At 35.4% G+C, this 14,525-nt stretch overlaps 1 protein-coding gene across 1 annotated transcript in view; it reads right to left on the bottom strand.

Moving 5' to 3' along the window:
* Nucleotides 1-1,383: 1,383 nt before the first annotated feature.
* The window catches only part of LOC110106641 (cyanate hydratase), a 21,255-nt gene continuing 8,113 nt past the window's right edge, over nt 1,384-14,525 (bottom strand). Inside the window, exons 2-4 of the mRNA XM_020836591.2 lie at nt 9,920-9,991; nt 6,685-6,793; nt 1,384-1,620 (exon numbers count right to left, since the gene is read on the bottom strand). Coding sequence (XP_020692250.1) covers nt 1,582-1,620; nt 6,685-6,793; nt 9,920-9,991 — 220 coding nt within the window. The 3' untranslated portion in view covers nt 1,384-1,581. The remainder of the gene's footprint in view (nt 1,621-6,684; nt 6,794-9,919; nt 9,992-14,525) is intronic.

Raw genomic sequence — 14,525 nt, 5'->3', positions numbered from 1 at the left:
GAAAAAAAATACTCTTTTATCAGTAGATTTCCAGTATTAAAAGTTTAAAACAGAAATTTATAGAAAAAGAGATTTAATTTCAACAACAAAATAACAATTTTCAAAATCCTGAATGTTACATTTCAGAAGTTGAAGTGAAATCGAAAAAGAAGGCGCAACCGCGCGCGGGAGGGTGGCTAAACTTTCGGTTTTGCCGCCTCCACCTTCAAAGTTTGAGCATTTTTTCATCTGACAGTGCCCCCACCAAATCTGGCCTGAAGAAAAAAAAATTTCCCCGCTTGCTGTAAATCCTTATCATTTCTTTATTCACGCTTGCTTGTGCCAATCAAAGAAGTTTCTTAAACTCTGCTTATCATTGCAATTCTCTGCTTTATTAATTGAAAGGAAGAAAATATGTCAAATATGATATTTTTACTTTATTTATATTACTTCATTATCACATATAATCTCTTGAAGGTTTATATGCGTATTGCTCCATCAAAACAAAATTATGTAAAAAAAAGATTGAGATTAAGGAGAATTTTTTTTTTTTGAAAAAAGTTAATGTTATAATCTTAAGCTTCATTTGAGATAGACTTTTTTATTGCTTTATTTGGAACGAATTTTTTCATGCTTCTTAAAACAGCTTTTTAATAAAAAATTAAAATTTTTTAACTTAAAAGCCGCTTTATAAAACAGTAAGAAAGCCGTCCTAAACAAAACCTAAAACAATTTTTTAGTAACAAAATTAGAAATTTTGCACTAAAAAATTACTTTAAAAAACAGTAATAAAGTCGTTCCAAATAAAGCCTTAAAGTCCCTTGCATTCTACAAAAGGTTTTAAACAACCCCTAAATTTTGCAACTAAACACCTAAAGGATAGTTTTATTGCAAGGAAAGACTCTCCAATACAAAAAATAAAATAATTTTCTTCTAAAAAGGGAAAAAAATGACTTCAAAGATCTTCAAATAATTTTTTTGCTACAAAGTTTTGATATGCAAATTGTTATCAAAATAAGTACATATAACTTTTTGGTATATTAGTAAGTAGGGTTCAATAAAAGTAATAAAATATAGAAAATTTTTGAACTAGAATATCATTCAATTATGATGGAAATTATAATCATCAAATTTATTTTAAAATAAATTAAAATTTCTGTTCTATTTATCTTATAATAAATATAATAATATTAATAAAATTCATCGTGATCAAATTTAAAACACAATATCTTCAATACACGCAACGACTAAATCATAATCAATGCAGAAAATACACAAAGTTCTTTTGAGACATTACGGTTTCATTTGGGATTGATTTTCTTACTGCTTTTTAAAGCGGCTTTTTATTAAAAAATTAAAATTTTTTACTAAAAACATGCTTTAAAAATAATAAGAAAATTGTCCCAAATAAAACCTAAGCAAATTTAATCGTAAAATCATGCACAAGTCCAAACACATTAAGTCTCGAACCCATAAGATTCTAGTTGCAAACCAAAGCTTTACCCATAGAGTAAATTGGCAACACCCATTATTTATAATACAATTGCAGCTATTAGGGTAATAATATGAGAATAATTTAAACTTCTCATACTGTTTCAGTGTTCACTGCTGCTTCTGCCTTGAAACCATATGTTCAGATTTCTGCAGAAGACACAGAGTCCAATTGAGAAATCAAAAATAGCAGAATAGAAAAAATAAAGCAGGTTTCATAAATAGTTAGAATTCAGCTAATTGAAGAAATGAATGAGTAAAGTTAGAGCAAGAGTTTTTTGGCTGTCAACTGTAGATGTGAAGCAGAAGAAATGTCACATAATGCATAGGCTTCCAGGCAATGCGGTATTATAAGGAGACATTGATGTTTGTAGTTTGAGGATTTGTTTAAGGCAGCAGTAGCTTATTGTTAAATTTGTTGATGAATTGGTATGTAAAAATAGAGTTTCTTAAAGCTTTTGTGATGAGGACAACATCCGCAGAAAAACCTGACGAGTTCATCCCCTACTAATTCTCCCCTTCTACCCTTCCCGTTCTTTTTATTTAAGCAACAGCCCCTCTCCCTAACTGCCACCTCCTCTTCACTTTCAGCAAGCCAAGCCCAAACTTCCTTCCTCAAACCGGGGACAGCCAAGTCATTCATGGATGGTTGATCCTGAACTTGATCACAGCTTCATATTTGACAATCAAGGCTTAGACGACATTCACCGGTCTCCCTTTTTCGACATAGACCAGACCTTCAAAGAATATGTGGATCAGATTAGCTCCTCTCTTGCAACCGCCATTGACCATCGAAGACCTTCTGTCCAGTGGCAACTCACCTCCAGCCCACCCACTACTTATTTTTCAGGTAACTTTCTGTTGTTCAAAATCTTAAATGTTTACTTCTTCTTGGTGACATTGTTAATATCATATCAAGCTCTCTTCCGTTGAAATTATTCGAAGAGTGTGAGTGAGGGAGCTTCATTATGCTATTTTAATTGTTAATTGTAGGATTTGTGTGACTTGTGGATAAACACCTATTGTTTTAATTATTATTTACTGTTCTCCGCCAATACTTGTGATTGTTTGCTATTAATTATCAACAATTGAAAAGGCGCTTAAATCAGCCCTTGATCACCATTGTTATATAATTGCTAAGCTTGTCAATTCTTTATTATTCCTAAACAATTCCTGAATCTAGCATATGTTTCACATCATGTTATTTGGTAGTATAAATATTTTTCTTTTCAACAACAACAACATTAATTTTTATGCCACTATGGGGTCGGATACATGAATTCTTTTTCTTCAATGAATTTTGTTAAGAGTCAAATTCTCAATTAAATTTAATAAAAAAATATCATTTTTAATATTTTCTAGTCAATTTTTTTAGGTTTGTCTACTTTTTTTTAACAAAAGTCGTTTCTAACTCTCCTAATCGGGTCATCTGAAGGCCGACATTTTATTTCTTACAACAGAGATTCAATATGCAAAAAAAAAACTAATTTATTAACACGAAAGCACAACAATGAGAAAGCCGCCACACAAACCCTTACTCTTCCATTCAAACACTATGATTTATCTAGAGCGTAGACCAAGTGTGATCGGACCATTGCTAAGATCTTATGGTAATTTCAAATTCATAGTCAAATCAAAATACCATGTCAAGTTGGATTTGAGCGAACTAAAATCTGAATATGAAGTTGATGGTATTTATATTGGATCAGACTATGGGTACAATAAGAATCAACTAGTTTGCTTTGGAGTTGGATCATTTTTTGGCAACTTGGAAATTCCTAAACTTTCTAGTGATCTGTACTTGATATTGGGAAGAGTTGGATATTCTGGCAGCAAAGCAAAGGAAAAGAAGAGAACATTGTGAGGACTATAGGAAGGGTTTTAAATAGGCAAGTCAATTGATTCTAAGCTATTGGATCTAATTAAGTTGTCCAAAAATATTATTAAAAAAAAAAAAAGTAGTCCAAAAATATTGGCCATATGTATATGCCATGGGAATAAAGTGAGAAATATTGAGGGTTTATGCTAACTTGACAGCTAATATTAAAATTCTATGATAAAATTTATGCCGTAAAAAAAGAAAATGATAATTGAAAAGAAAAAGTTAGATGGATTCTATACTAAGAAGGAAAAAAAATTACATGAGAAAATGGAGATTTGTTAGCCAAGAATTAAGGACGAGAACACGAAGGAAAAGAATGGTGAATGAAATAGTAATTATAAGTTGTGGAGCTTACCTTTCATCTTCTGAAAAAAATATATCATATACATATAATGGAAAGATCATTGCGGTGTTGAGAGTAGAGGGACATCTTATATTTCTATTAGAAAAATTGAGCTATATTTCTTCCCAATAAAATCATAGTGAAATTTATAACAACAACAATGGGATACAGAAATAAATTGCATAAACCCATATAAATTTTTTCTTTACTATTTTTCCTTTTTCACTCATATTTGCATTAGTGGTAAAGCCACTCCTCCACCTAAGCATCCTCATCTCTGCACCACTTAACTTTTAGCATAATACTAAGTTAAGTTGATGGGGACATCAGTTCGTAGAAGGTTTATCAGAGGCATGGACGCTGATCTACGGCCACGATCGGTCTTTATATTTCTGAGCTATTTATGTTATTTTCTTATTAATGTATTTTCTATTTTTTTCAGTGTCGTGTATTTGTTTTATTATTTTCCAGTTGTACCCTTTTAGTGGGAATCATCATATGTAAGCCCGGAGGGCAAGATTGTCTTTTATTTTCTTGAGTCCTTTGTACTTTGGCTATTTATAGCCTCGTGTCTTATGTTTGAGGTAATGAATTATTATTATGAGATTTTCCTACACTTGTGCTTGAGAGCGTTTGAGAGTTCTTGGAGAGAACTTTGAAGATATCCCTAGAATAGGGAGATCGGATCACCCACCAACCTTGGAGACGGCCGGGTTCTTGGTTTTATTCTTTATCTTTTTGTCCTTCCCCTTCCACCTCCACTGCCAGACTTCCTTGCATCCAGACCCCCTTAATATCAAGGCCGTCACCTCCTCCTAACCGAGCTCCACAAATTCGCTCCCCCCCCCCCCCCAAGCCGCTGGCCATCTTACCCGAAATCCCCTCCATGCTGCCAGCCCTAGCTCCATAGCCGCCGGCCATCCCCCACTCCCCTTCTTCCTTGAGTTTCCTAATTGGGTTGAGGATTAATTTAGGATAATTTTGAAATTCAAAATCATTTGAATTTGAATTAAAATCTTTCCTAATTTAACTTCTCTATTTTAGGAAAGTATTTATTCTAAGTCTATTTTGAATTTTAAATTCAATTGGAATTAAAATAAATCTTTCATAATTTCCAAAACCTAAATTAAGAAGCCATTATGGCTCTCATTAATTGTTCCCCTTCCTCTATAGCCGCCGGCCCCTATCAGGGATTTAAATTAGGAATCGCTTCCTAATTCCCACCTCCCCTATTGGAAACAAATCAAAATCCTCTCATCCCTCTTGGCCGAATTTTCCCAAAGCCCCAATTCCTAAATTATTTCCTAAACCAAATACTGGAATTAGGAAATAATTCCCCATCCCTCTTAATACTGCCGGCCTCCTCCTCTCCCTAGCCGCCCCTCTCTCTCCAATCTCCTCTCTCCCCCATTATTACCCCACTTGACTTCAAGCCTTAATTCTCCCCCCAAAGTCTCAATCTCCTAAGTATATAAATCTGAAATCTTCTCTCAGATTTTGGAGAAAAGTCTGAAATTGTTTTCAGATTTGGGAATTTTTTCTCTCCACTTGTAAGAGAAATTTCTTTCTCTTATACTCAAGAACACTATCAAGCATTAAGGAGAACTTATCTCAATCACCCATGAATGACGAATCTGGAAATTGAGTACAGTCTAACTTGGGACGAAGATGGCTTCACCGATATTCTTCGATCAACTTCTTCGAGGTGAATCCAAGGGTTGGTCATACCGTCGAGGACTACGTAGAGCGTATTCTGGTTACCCTGGTGGAAGCAATCGACGAGTATTTTGAAGGCGTCGAGTGGAGGATCTCCACTGCTCCTTGACGAAAGATTCTCTTTTCCCTTTTCATTATTTCTTAAATCTAATCTCTCTTGGCTTTGATTACAATCACGACGGACAACTTTTTACTGCTCATGCTAAAGCTTAGTAAATGTAGGGTTTGAGTGCACCTTTATGCTTACTAGCTCTTGTTGTTAGATTAGGGATTTTCTTGAAACTACTACTTGTCATTGTGTTATTTTCTATTTTATTTTAGAAGCTTCAAAGCTCTTGCCACGTGATTTAGCCTAAGCGGGTGTGACCCCTTATTTTTTTTAATTCGTTGTTTTGAACTGCTACTAGTATTACTCTACAATTATTCTAATCAAGAGTAGTACAAATTCCATATGAATTAAATGCATTTCATATTTAGTCCTGCATCATAAGTGTTGCATAGATGAGGATGCTTAGGTGGATGAGTGGCTTTACCCTTAGAGATAGGATACGAAATGAGCATATATGCGAAAAGATTGGAGTAGCTCCAGTGGAAGATAAAATTAAAGAAAATCGCCTTAGATGGTTTGGTCACATTAAACGGAGGCCATCCGATGACCCGTTTAGAAAAGTTGAGGTATTAGATTTGACTTATGTTAAGAAAGGTAGAGGTAGACCTAAAAAGACTTGGTTAGAAAATATTAGAATAGATCTTTCTATATTAGATTTAAATGAGAATTTGACATCTAACAGGACACAATGGCGAAAAAAGATTCATGTAGTCGACCCCACGTAGTGGGACAAAGGCTTGATGTTGTTGTTGTTGTTGTTGTACTCATATTTGCATTAGGTTTCCCCTATTTGCACATACTGCTCGAATATAATAGTTATGATGCAAACTACAGTTAGTGGAAACTTTAGCATACATTTAAAACAATCTTGACCATAGTCATAGTTTCTGAAACTTCAGTGTGCATTTGAAACAAACTACTTCCATGTAATTACCACGTCATGCTAGATGATTGGTAAATAGCAGTTTATAAAATAGGAAAACTGCTTAAAAGGGAAGGTTAAGTACAGTATTGAAACAAACGCTACCGGAAAATGCAAATGAGGTTAGAATGCTATGGTTAATTCTTCCAAAAATTTGCACAAAGATGTCAATATCATTGAAGAAATGAAATTCATGGTTTTTTATCAAACGCTTTTATTACGTTAATTGATAAATTACCAACCTGCTCACTATAAGGAAGATACTTCCCATCAAAGGTGATCACCACACGATCCTTACCATCAACTCCTTTAACCTTATCAACAGAGCAATAGAAATCTATAGCAGACATTCTGTGAAGAAACCAAGTCAGTGATGCAGAAGGATTCAGCACTTATTTATTAAATATATGTATGCTCCAAATCAATTAATGGACTTGGAATGTAGATTCCATTTTAAGAAGAAAACAGGAGCAAATATTTATCACTCAAGCATGTTATGGTTTACAAGTACAGAATTCAGGCATTAATGATGAAGAAAGATATCAAGCTGTTGACTATAACTAAAAAATATACCAATCTATAACCTCCGTATGTAAACAAACGCTAGTGCTAGATTCAACTACTAACATTTTTCTAAGCACTAGAACAAGAAATGGATATATTTGTTCCACTAGTTTATGAGCATTGGTATGTTGTTTGCCACTTGAATTCCTTTAAAAATATTGTCTGGGCTAGTTAACCAGGGTTTGAGACAGTGAACTTCGGGTGAAATCCAAGAACAAACAAACTAGGTAAGCTTGGCCCACAATTCTAGGTTTAGGAATCAGGTGATACTACCCTTATGGTTCTCAACAGGAATTTATGAGTAAAAATTTATAAAGGTAAGTTAGTAGTTGGGATAAAACAAATGATGATAAAAATGACCAAAACCTTCTCCCAAGTAGGCAAGTAACAACTTGCTTATGGCATTTTGTGGCTTTTGACAATGTGTTAGGCCGCCGATTCAAGGTGAAGCGGCTGAGCCGGCTCAAGTTTATAGGAGGCGGACTAGTTCCGCCTCCTCTACCGTGGCCGCCCAAAGAGATGGGTCTCACCCATCTATTTGATTTCAAAATTCAATTGAGGGGGCGGCTAGGGCTTTGAGAGGGAAAATTAATTAGGAAAGTTTTGTATTAAAGAGGATGAGAGGGATTAGGGAAAGATTATGTTTTGATTGCTTGGAATTAGGGTTTCTTGGTGTTTGGGCTCTAAACTCTCTTGTCTAGAGATTTTTGAAGAGATGATCCCCCTCTCGAATTGAGGATCTCTTGTATCTTGCTTGGTGTTTGTTCCTTTTGCTTTCTATAAAGATTTTGCTATCGTGAGTGTGAGGACATCAGTAGACGATTCCGGCACATCTATCACAGGAGACGTCGTAGATCGACGGCCACGATCAGGAGCATTTATTAATGAGCTATTTTATGTTTTTCTATTTTTGTGTTTTTGCATTAGTGTTATTATTTTAGTTATGTTTGACCATTGTACCCCTATGAGGGAATGTAGTAAGTCGTAGCCCGGAGGGCATGTTTATCTTTGTGTTTTCTTCTTCATGGAGGCCTATTTATAGAGGCCAAGACTTTGTATTAGGGATGATGAATGATGAATAAAATGTCAGTTTTCTTTGCTTGATCTCTAAGTGAGTTCTTGAGAGGAGAAACCCTAGGTGGGTGAAAGCAATACCTATCAACCTTTGGAGGATTCCAAAGTTCGCGGTTCTACGATCTCTTTGTGAGTTCTTTGTTCTTTTATTTTAGTTTTCATCTTCCTCTTCCCTCTTTCCTATACCGCCGACAATCCTCTCCCTATCTCCCATCAACCACTGGCTTTCCCCTCCCCTTGCTTCAAGCTCCGACCAAGCCAAATTCTCCAACCCCCACCGCCGGCCACCCCTTACTCTTTTTCCTTAATGTTGATTACAATCCCCATTAAGACTTTCCTAATTCAATTCACTTAATTTTGGGAAGAGATTTCATCCTTTTGAAATTCAAAATTTGAATTTCAAAAACCTTCCTAAATTGACTACACCAAATTAGGAAAGTTTTCAAATTTTGAATCTAATTTAATACTAAATTAGATTGGATTTCTTCACATTTTTCCTAAAGTGAGTTGATGCATTAAGGAACATTAATTTCCCTCCCCAAACCCCTCTTCCTCTATGCATGCCGTCGGCCCCCCTATTGATCCCCTTTCCTTTTTCTTCTCTCCTCACATTAACACTACCTAATTTTGGATTTGGGATTCAAATTCAAATTTCCCTCCCATGTTTGAATTTTGAATTTCAAAATTCAATCCCTTTCTCTTTCCACTTGCCACATAAGCATCAATTAATTCCTCCCTTAATTCTCCCATAGCTGCCGCCCCGTCCCCTAGCCAAAATTTGGGTTAATTTGAATTCAAATTAATCCTCCTCTCTCCATTAAGCATGAGACGAGTCCCGAGCTTGACCCCGGACTCGTCTACGATCAAGAGGGTCTCATCAACATTCAACAATCTTCGTTCGCCAACCTAGATTTGGAGCTCGACAATTCCATGGAAGGATACGTGGATATAGTTCTCTTCCAACTAGCCACCACCATTGGGGATGCTTCTCCGACAACCAATGGTTAATTGTTCGCTGCCCACCAAATCCTTCGAATCCGGGTAACTCTCTGTTAGACATTACTCTCGGAGCCTTCTGTTTATTAATGGCATCAATTTTATTGTCTAAAATCTTTTTCCGTTAAGTCCACTCCAAGTGAACGAATGTGAGGAAAACTCCTAGGCGAATTTTCTAATTGTTAGGAGGTGGATTCATTGTTATTGCCATAAGTATTGCTACCTTTGAATTATCTTAATATTATGTATTTTAATTGTAATTCTTTGCCTCTCGAAATCAAATACTAATGATTCCAAGAATTCTATCTTTTGGTGAAGCATTGATAGATAGTTTTCATAACTTAACAACTTATATTAATTTCTTGCAATTCTTAAAAACATGTATGTTTCACATCAGTGTGCTTGCTTTTCTACGACGTTTCCATGTTTTTCCTCGCTGATTTTACTGATTTTGGTTAGGTTTTCTTGCGAACTCAAGTAGATCCGATAGGATTACTTGCGAACTCAAGTATTTCCTATCACAATATGCGATAAAGCAGTGAAAGTATTACTAGAATATTCATACAACTCGTAACATTTCACTTCAGATACTCAATGACCATGTTATTAGCATGAGTTGGCTAACAAGTGTTTTCCATTCATATTGGAAACTGTGTCAAGAAAAACTAGGGCCAGTCTCTCCAAGAATTAGAATGATGCAGAACAGACAGGAAAGAAAAATGATTATCGAACAAATAAATGTGAAAGAAAAAGATTGACCTGGAGTATGACATTCTCTAGTAACAGATCAGCTCTTTATATATATTATTATTAAATTTGAGAAGTCGGCACTCATTAACTTACATGCCATCACCAAAATCTTCATTGATGACTTCTTTGATGCTCTCTCCAAAGTGCATAATAGCTTCATGTAGCCTGAAAAGTTCATACGTAATGAAAAGCAATGTTATTAGGAGGAATTCAAAAGCAAGATGCAAATCAAGATCAATGTATTAGATGTGGTTGATTACTTCAAACAATGGGCTTCACCTTCAAGGTTAAACAACAGTTGTGATTAAGCGATATATTCTTTGTGGACATTGGAGAGAGATAATAGTTGATGTAAGAAAAAGGCTCGATGTCTTGTTTGTATAAATATTGTATGGATGATGTGTTATTCTGATTATTATGGACTGAATAGAGAGTTTCCCTTGAATCCCTCACACTCTCCTACAAATCATTGCCCATTTTTCTCTCTCACCCCAATAGTTCTTCATATATGATCACGCCATAGGTCCATTTTCTCCGCATCCAGAGACTATCATGTCTACTTTCTTGTTGAGCATATAATTTCTTATATCAGCACCTACATATTGAGTGAGCTCGATTTCTTCAAGAACTAAGTAATCCTTTTTTCTCTCCTTAATTCTATCATAAATCAAGCATGGTTAGGGCTTAGGAGAAAATTGTATTGCTTGCAGTGCTATTAATCTGCATCATCATGAGACATGTACATAATTAGTAATTACCTAAAAAATATATGGAATTGTTAATTGTCATAAATATATTTTTTTTCAAAAAAATTCGGCAAGTCCTAAAACCAATTTTAATTGAACATAAGAATTTTGTGAATTAAAGCTATTGCCTAAATTTCTATTTTTGTGAGCATTTGCATTCTATATTGGTATATACTAGCATCATATCATTGCATTATAGACTTTTTTCTATAGCTAATATGGTTTGCATTCATCAATTTCAACATTGTTCCTCTTCTTGTGCATCTTGCCACTTGTAAAAAACAGATTCCTTGACACATCAAATTAATGCATAGTTTAATTCAATTGACATACTTAATAGCATATATGTTTATGTATTAAAAATCATTGTAATTTGAGACAAAGTATAAACTAGTATTCCTGAAACAATCATCTAGATGAGACAACTCATGGTCTCACAATGAAAATGGATAAATTGATGAGAATGAGCACTTGGAAGAAAATCAAAGGATGAACCTCTCCAAAAGACCTAGTTCCTGATACTACAAGTCTACACATCTTTAGAAAAAAATTGACAAAAACTATTGTTCTTAGGTTTGTATCTGTTAACAAATTATATGAGAATATCAAAAGGTTTCTAATCAACTAGAATCTCCTCGTCATGCACCTTGAGTAGATCCTCTTTGAATCTCTCAACAAAAACCTGCAAGGGACTCTCACAAGTTTTTCCTTAAGACTCTAGTTATCCTTCTCATAGCTTACATAAAAAAGATATTGCACACTCGTAATCCTTTTTCTCCCCTTAATTCTTCATTTAAATAATATACAGGAGCTTTAATCTTTTTATTACGATCAATTTTGATCATTCATAATGCATGTGTTGCACTTTTAACATTTTTTAAGATTTTTGTAAAAAAAAAAAATTACTTTGAAATATTAATCAAAGATGGAATATCCCTAATAGAAGGATCACTGTAATATTTCTCAAATATAAAGCTGTGTATAAAGCCTTATCAAGCCAATGCTTCAAAATTACTTTGGGTTTGTTTGGTTTGTTGAAAAATGAAAGAAGAGTAAAAGAATTACACTATAAAATAAAAGACGTACATTTGAAATATTTTAGAATTATCTGATTGAGTACAAAACAAATATTGAAGCTTATTTTTTTATATTTTGTTTGAAGTAAATAAATTCAATGTAAAATTCGACAACAATGATCAACAGTAGCAATCGCTGATGGTTGGTGGTGGCAGCGATGGCGATGGTGGTGGCGGTGTAGTGATCGGTGGGGCGGTTGGCTACTACTGGTAGTGGTAGCGACGGTGGTGGCGGTGGTAGCCATCGGTACGAAGTGTTGCTGGTGGCTAGCAAGGACAACATGTGGCATTGGATGGCAGCAATGACGGCTTGTGGCATCTTCGAAAACCAATCAATTTTGGAATACAAAAAAGTGTTTGGGGGGGGGCATTTTATAATTATACCCTATCTACTCCTTTTTATTTACTTAGGAGGATCGGGTTCAAATTTAATAACCCGCGCAACATCCCTAGACGTCACGTGTGTACCAGTAACAAGCTCACTGAGGCCCATGCGGGTTTCATAATTTCTTTTACCCCTTTTAGTGTACCTATATGTATACAAACTATAGTGCACGCGCGAGGGTATTTTTGAAATATTTAATGAGTCTTCTACGACAGCTCGTAGAAGCTCACATTCGTTATAGTGCTTTTGTATATGTTCTTAAGTGACATGTTTAATGCATGGAGGTCTTCTATAATGGACCGTAGAAGCTTATGTTTGTTGTAATACTCCAATACTTGCATGTAGAAGGTATGTTGGATGCACGACCATTTATAATGATTTGATTTGGCTTTCTCTTCCCAGAACTCGTCTGGAGATTAGTAGGCAACTCCTTGATTGCACCATCCTCATCATTTTCTGTCGTTGGCTTAAATAAAGGATCAATCATTTCAACCTTGGATGATTGCATTCTTCATGGTGCCCCATGCTTCGAAATCATAGACCACTGCCTTGAACTGATAACCATAGCAACATAAGATGCATTAAGTTATCTATCGCACTCACTATGTGTTGACCTTCAACATGCGTAAGCAGCTACAACCTTTATCGATGAGTCGATTATCATTGATAATAATAAGAATCTTTTTCATGATGATCTCTTCCCTTTGCTCATAGGTAGGATACACTTTCCATGCACATATTGGTCCTACACTTCCCATTGTCGGTCCCAAACAATCATATGTATGCAATACAACTTTCTCCTCTTACCATCAGTTGATCCATGCTATGGATGACAACATTATTACTATTGTCAATAGGAGACTTACACTCTAACCCTGATAGCTTTCATGAATCGTTTTCAGTACCCATTGAGGGTCTTGCATTATAGTTTGTAGGTAGGTTATGCCACTCCCTACAAGTTCTGATCGCTTGTGAATACTTGTTTGCACCATAGGTCTATCAAGCTTGTTGGTACACACCACATTGTATGTTGGCATTCATATTTCGAATGTCTTTAATTCCTATTGGAGATTTCATAATGTTTGTAAATATTTATCTGAAACTTCAACACAAGTCTCTCATTTTATTGATAATACTCCTCTGGATGACTTAGAGATGACTTGGATTCATCAACTATCTCTTTGTATATAAACCAGTGAACTATTGTATTCCTAATGTAACCTTGGTGTTAAAAGTGTTGTTGTAGGTATCACATCCATCCCTCTCTGCATACAAGTTGACTGGCAGGGTAATCACTTTCACTTGCCTCTTTCTTATTCATTGATTTCCGCTATGCAATAATCTTCAATGCTTGTAGGAGATTAAGACATTTGCTGGCAGTCTGATTTGATGGTTGTAGAAGCATCCTAGCCTTTAGTATAATGCAGTGATATCATTAGGTGAGACTCAGATGGATCCTCCTCTTTGATTATCACTTGCATGATGATTCTTTAACCTTTAAAAGCTTAATGTTATGACTTAAATTCAAATTGGGCCTCTTATAAATTGTTCACATTAGTCACATTAAAGCTCAAGTTTTTATTAAGTTATGTTCGTGCTCATTGTAGTCCAGATCCAGATTCGAGTCCAAGTTCAAATTGAGATCACCTGTTGTTGCATTGTGCTACTTGCAAGTTCAAGGTTGATTCAAATCTTTTATGGTTCAAGACAAATATTTGCCCAAGCTCAAATATTCAAGTCATGCTTAATATGCAAATCAAGTCCAACTTGAGTTAGGTTCATTTGTGTTCAAGTCTTAGTTTCTTCAATGCTCAAATCAAGTTTGAGTGCAGCCCTTTGTAGTTCATCAAGTTCATGCTTGAGTTCAAGTATTAAGCTCAAGTCTTCTGTTGTTTTCTGATTTGAGTTCAAGTAATCCTTGTAGTTGTCCCAAACTACAATCTCAAGTACAAGTTCTTTTGCATTCGCTCTTTTGAGTTAAATCAAACTCTCTTATATTTTCCAAATTCATTTAAGTGTTAAGTTCATTTTGTTCAAAAAGGTCCATGTCCAAGCTCATTTTTATTCAAGTCCTTGGATCTTCGATCCAAATTTCGACAACCTCCCGGCATCTCCCCCGTTTAGGGGAAAAACCAAAAGGCAACATTTACCCTCAACGCTACGTGAGCGCTTCATGTAGGTGTCAAAAATGACACCGCGGTCGCAAATGTGTTTTTTTATCTCCGCCCGCTACGTGAGAGTTTAAGGGTATTTTTTTTTTAATAAGAATAAAACACGTTAGAAATAAGCACGAATTTCCCCCCTCTGCACCACGTGGGCGTTCGGGGTGCTTATATAAAAATAAAGCAAAATAAAAATATATTTTTTTTATCCCCTTCGCCGCAAGCGTCGCACCGGTTTCCCGTCCTACAACGCTACTTGAGCGCCTCGGGGGTTTGCCGACTTGTTGCTAGCATTGAGGAGGGATCCTTAAATCGTCGCAAGCATCGCAC

This window comes from Dendrobium catenatum, unplaced genomic scaffold (genome assembly GCF_001605985.2).
Source record: "Dendrobium catenatum unplaced genomic scaffold, ASM160598v2 fragScaff_scaffold_998, whole genome shotgun sequence".
NCBI lineage: Eukaryota > Viridiplantae > Streptophyta > Magnoliopsida > Asparagales > Orchidaceae > Dendrobium > Dendrobium catenatum.
Note: the sequence above shows the minus strand (reverse complement) of the source record. Positions and strands in the feature narration are given on the sequence as shown.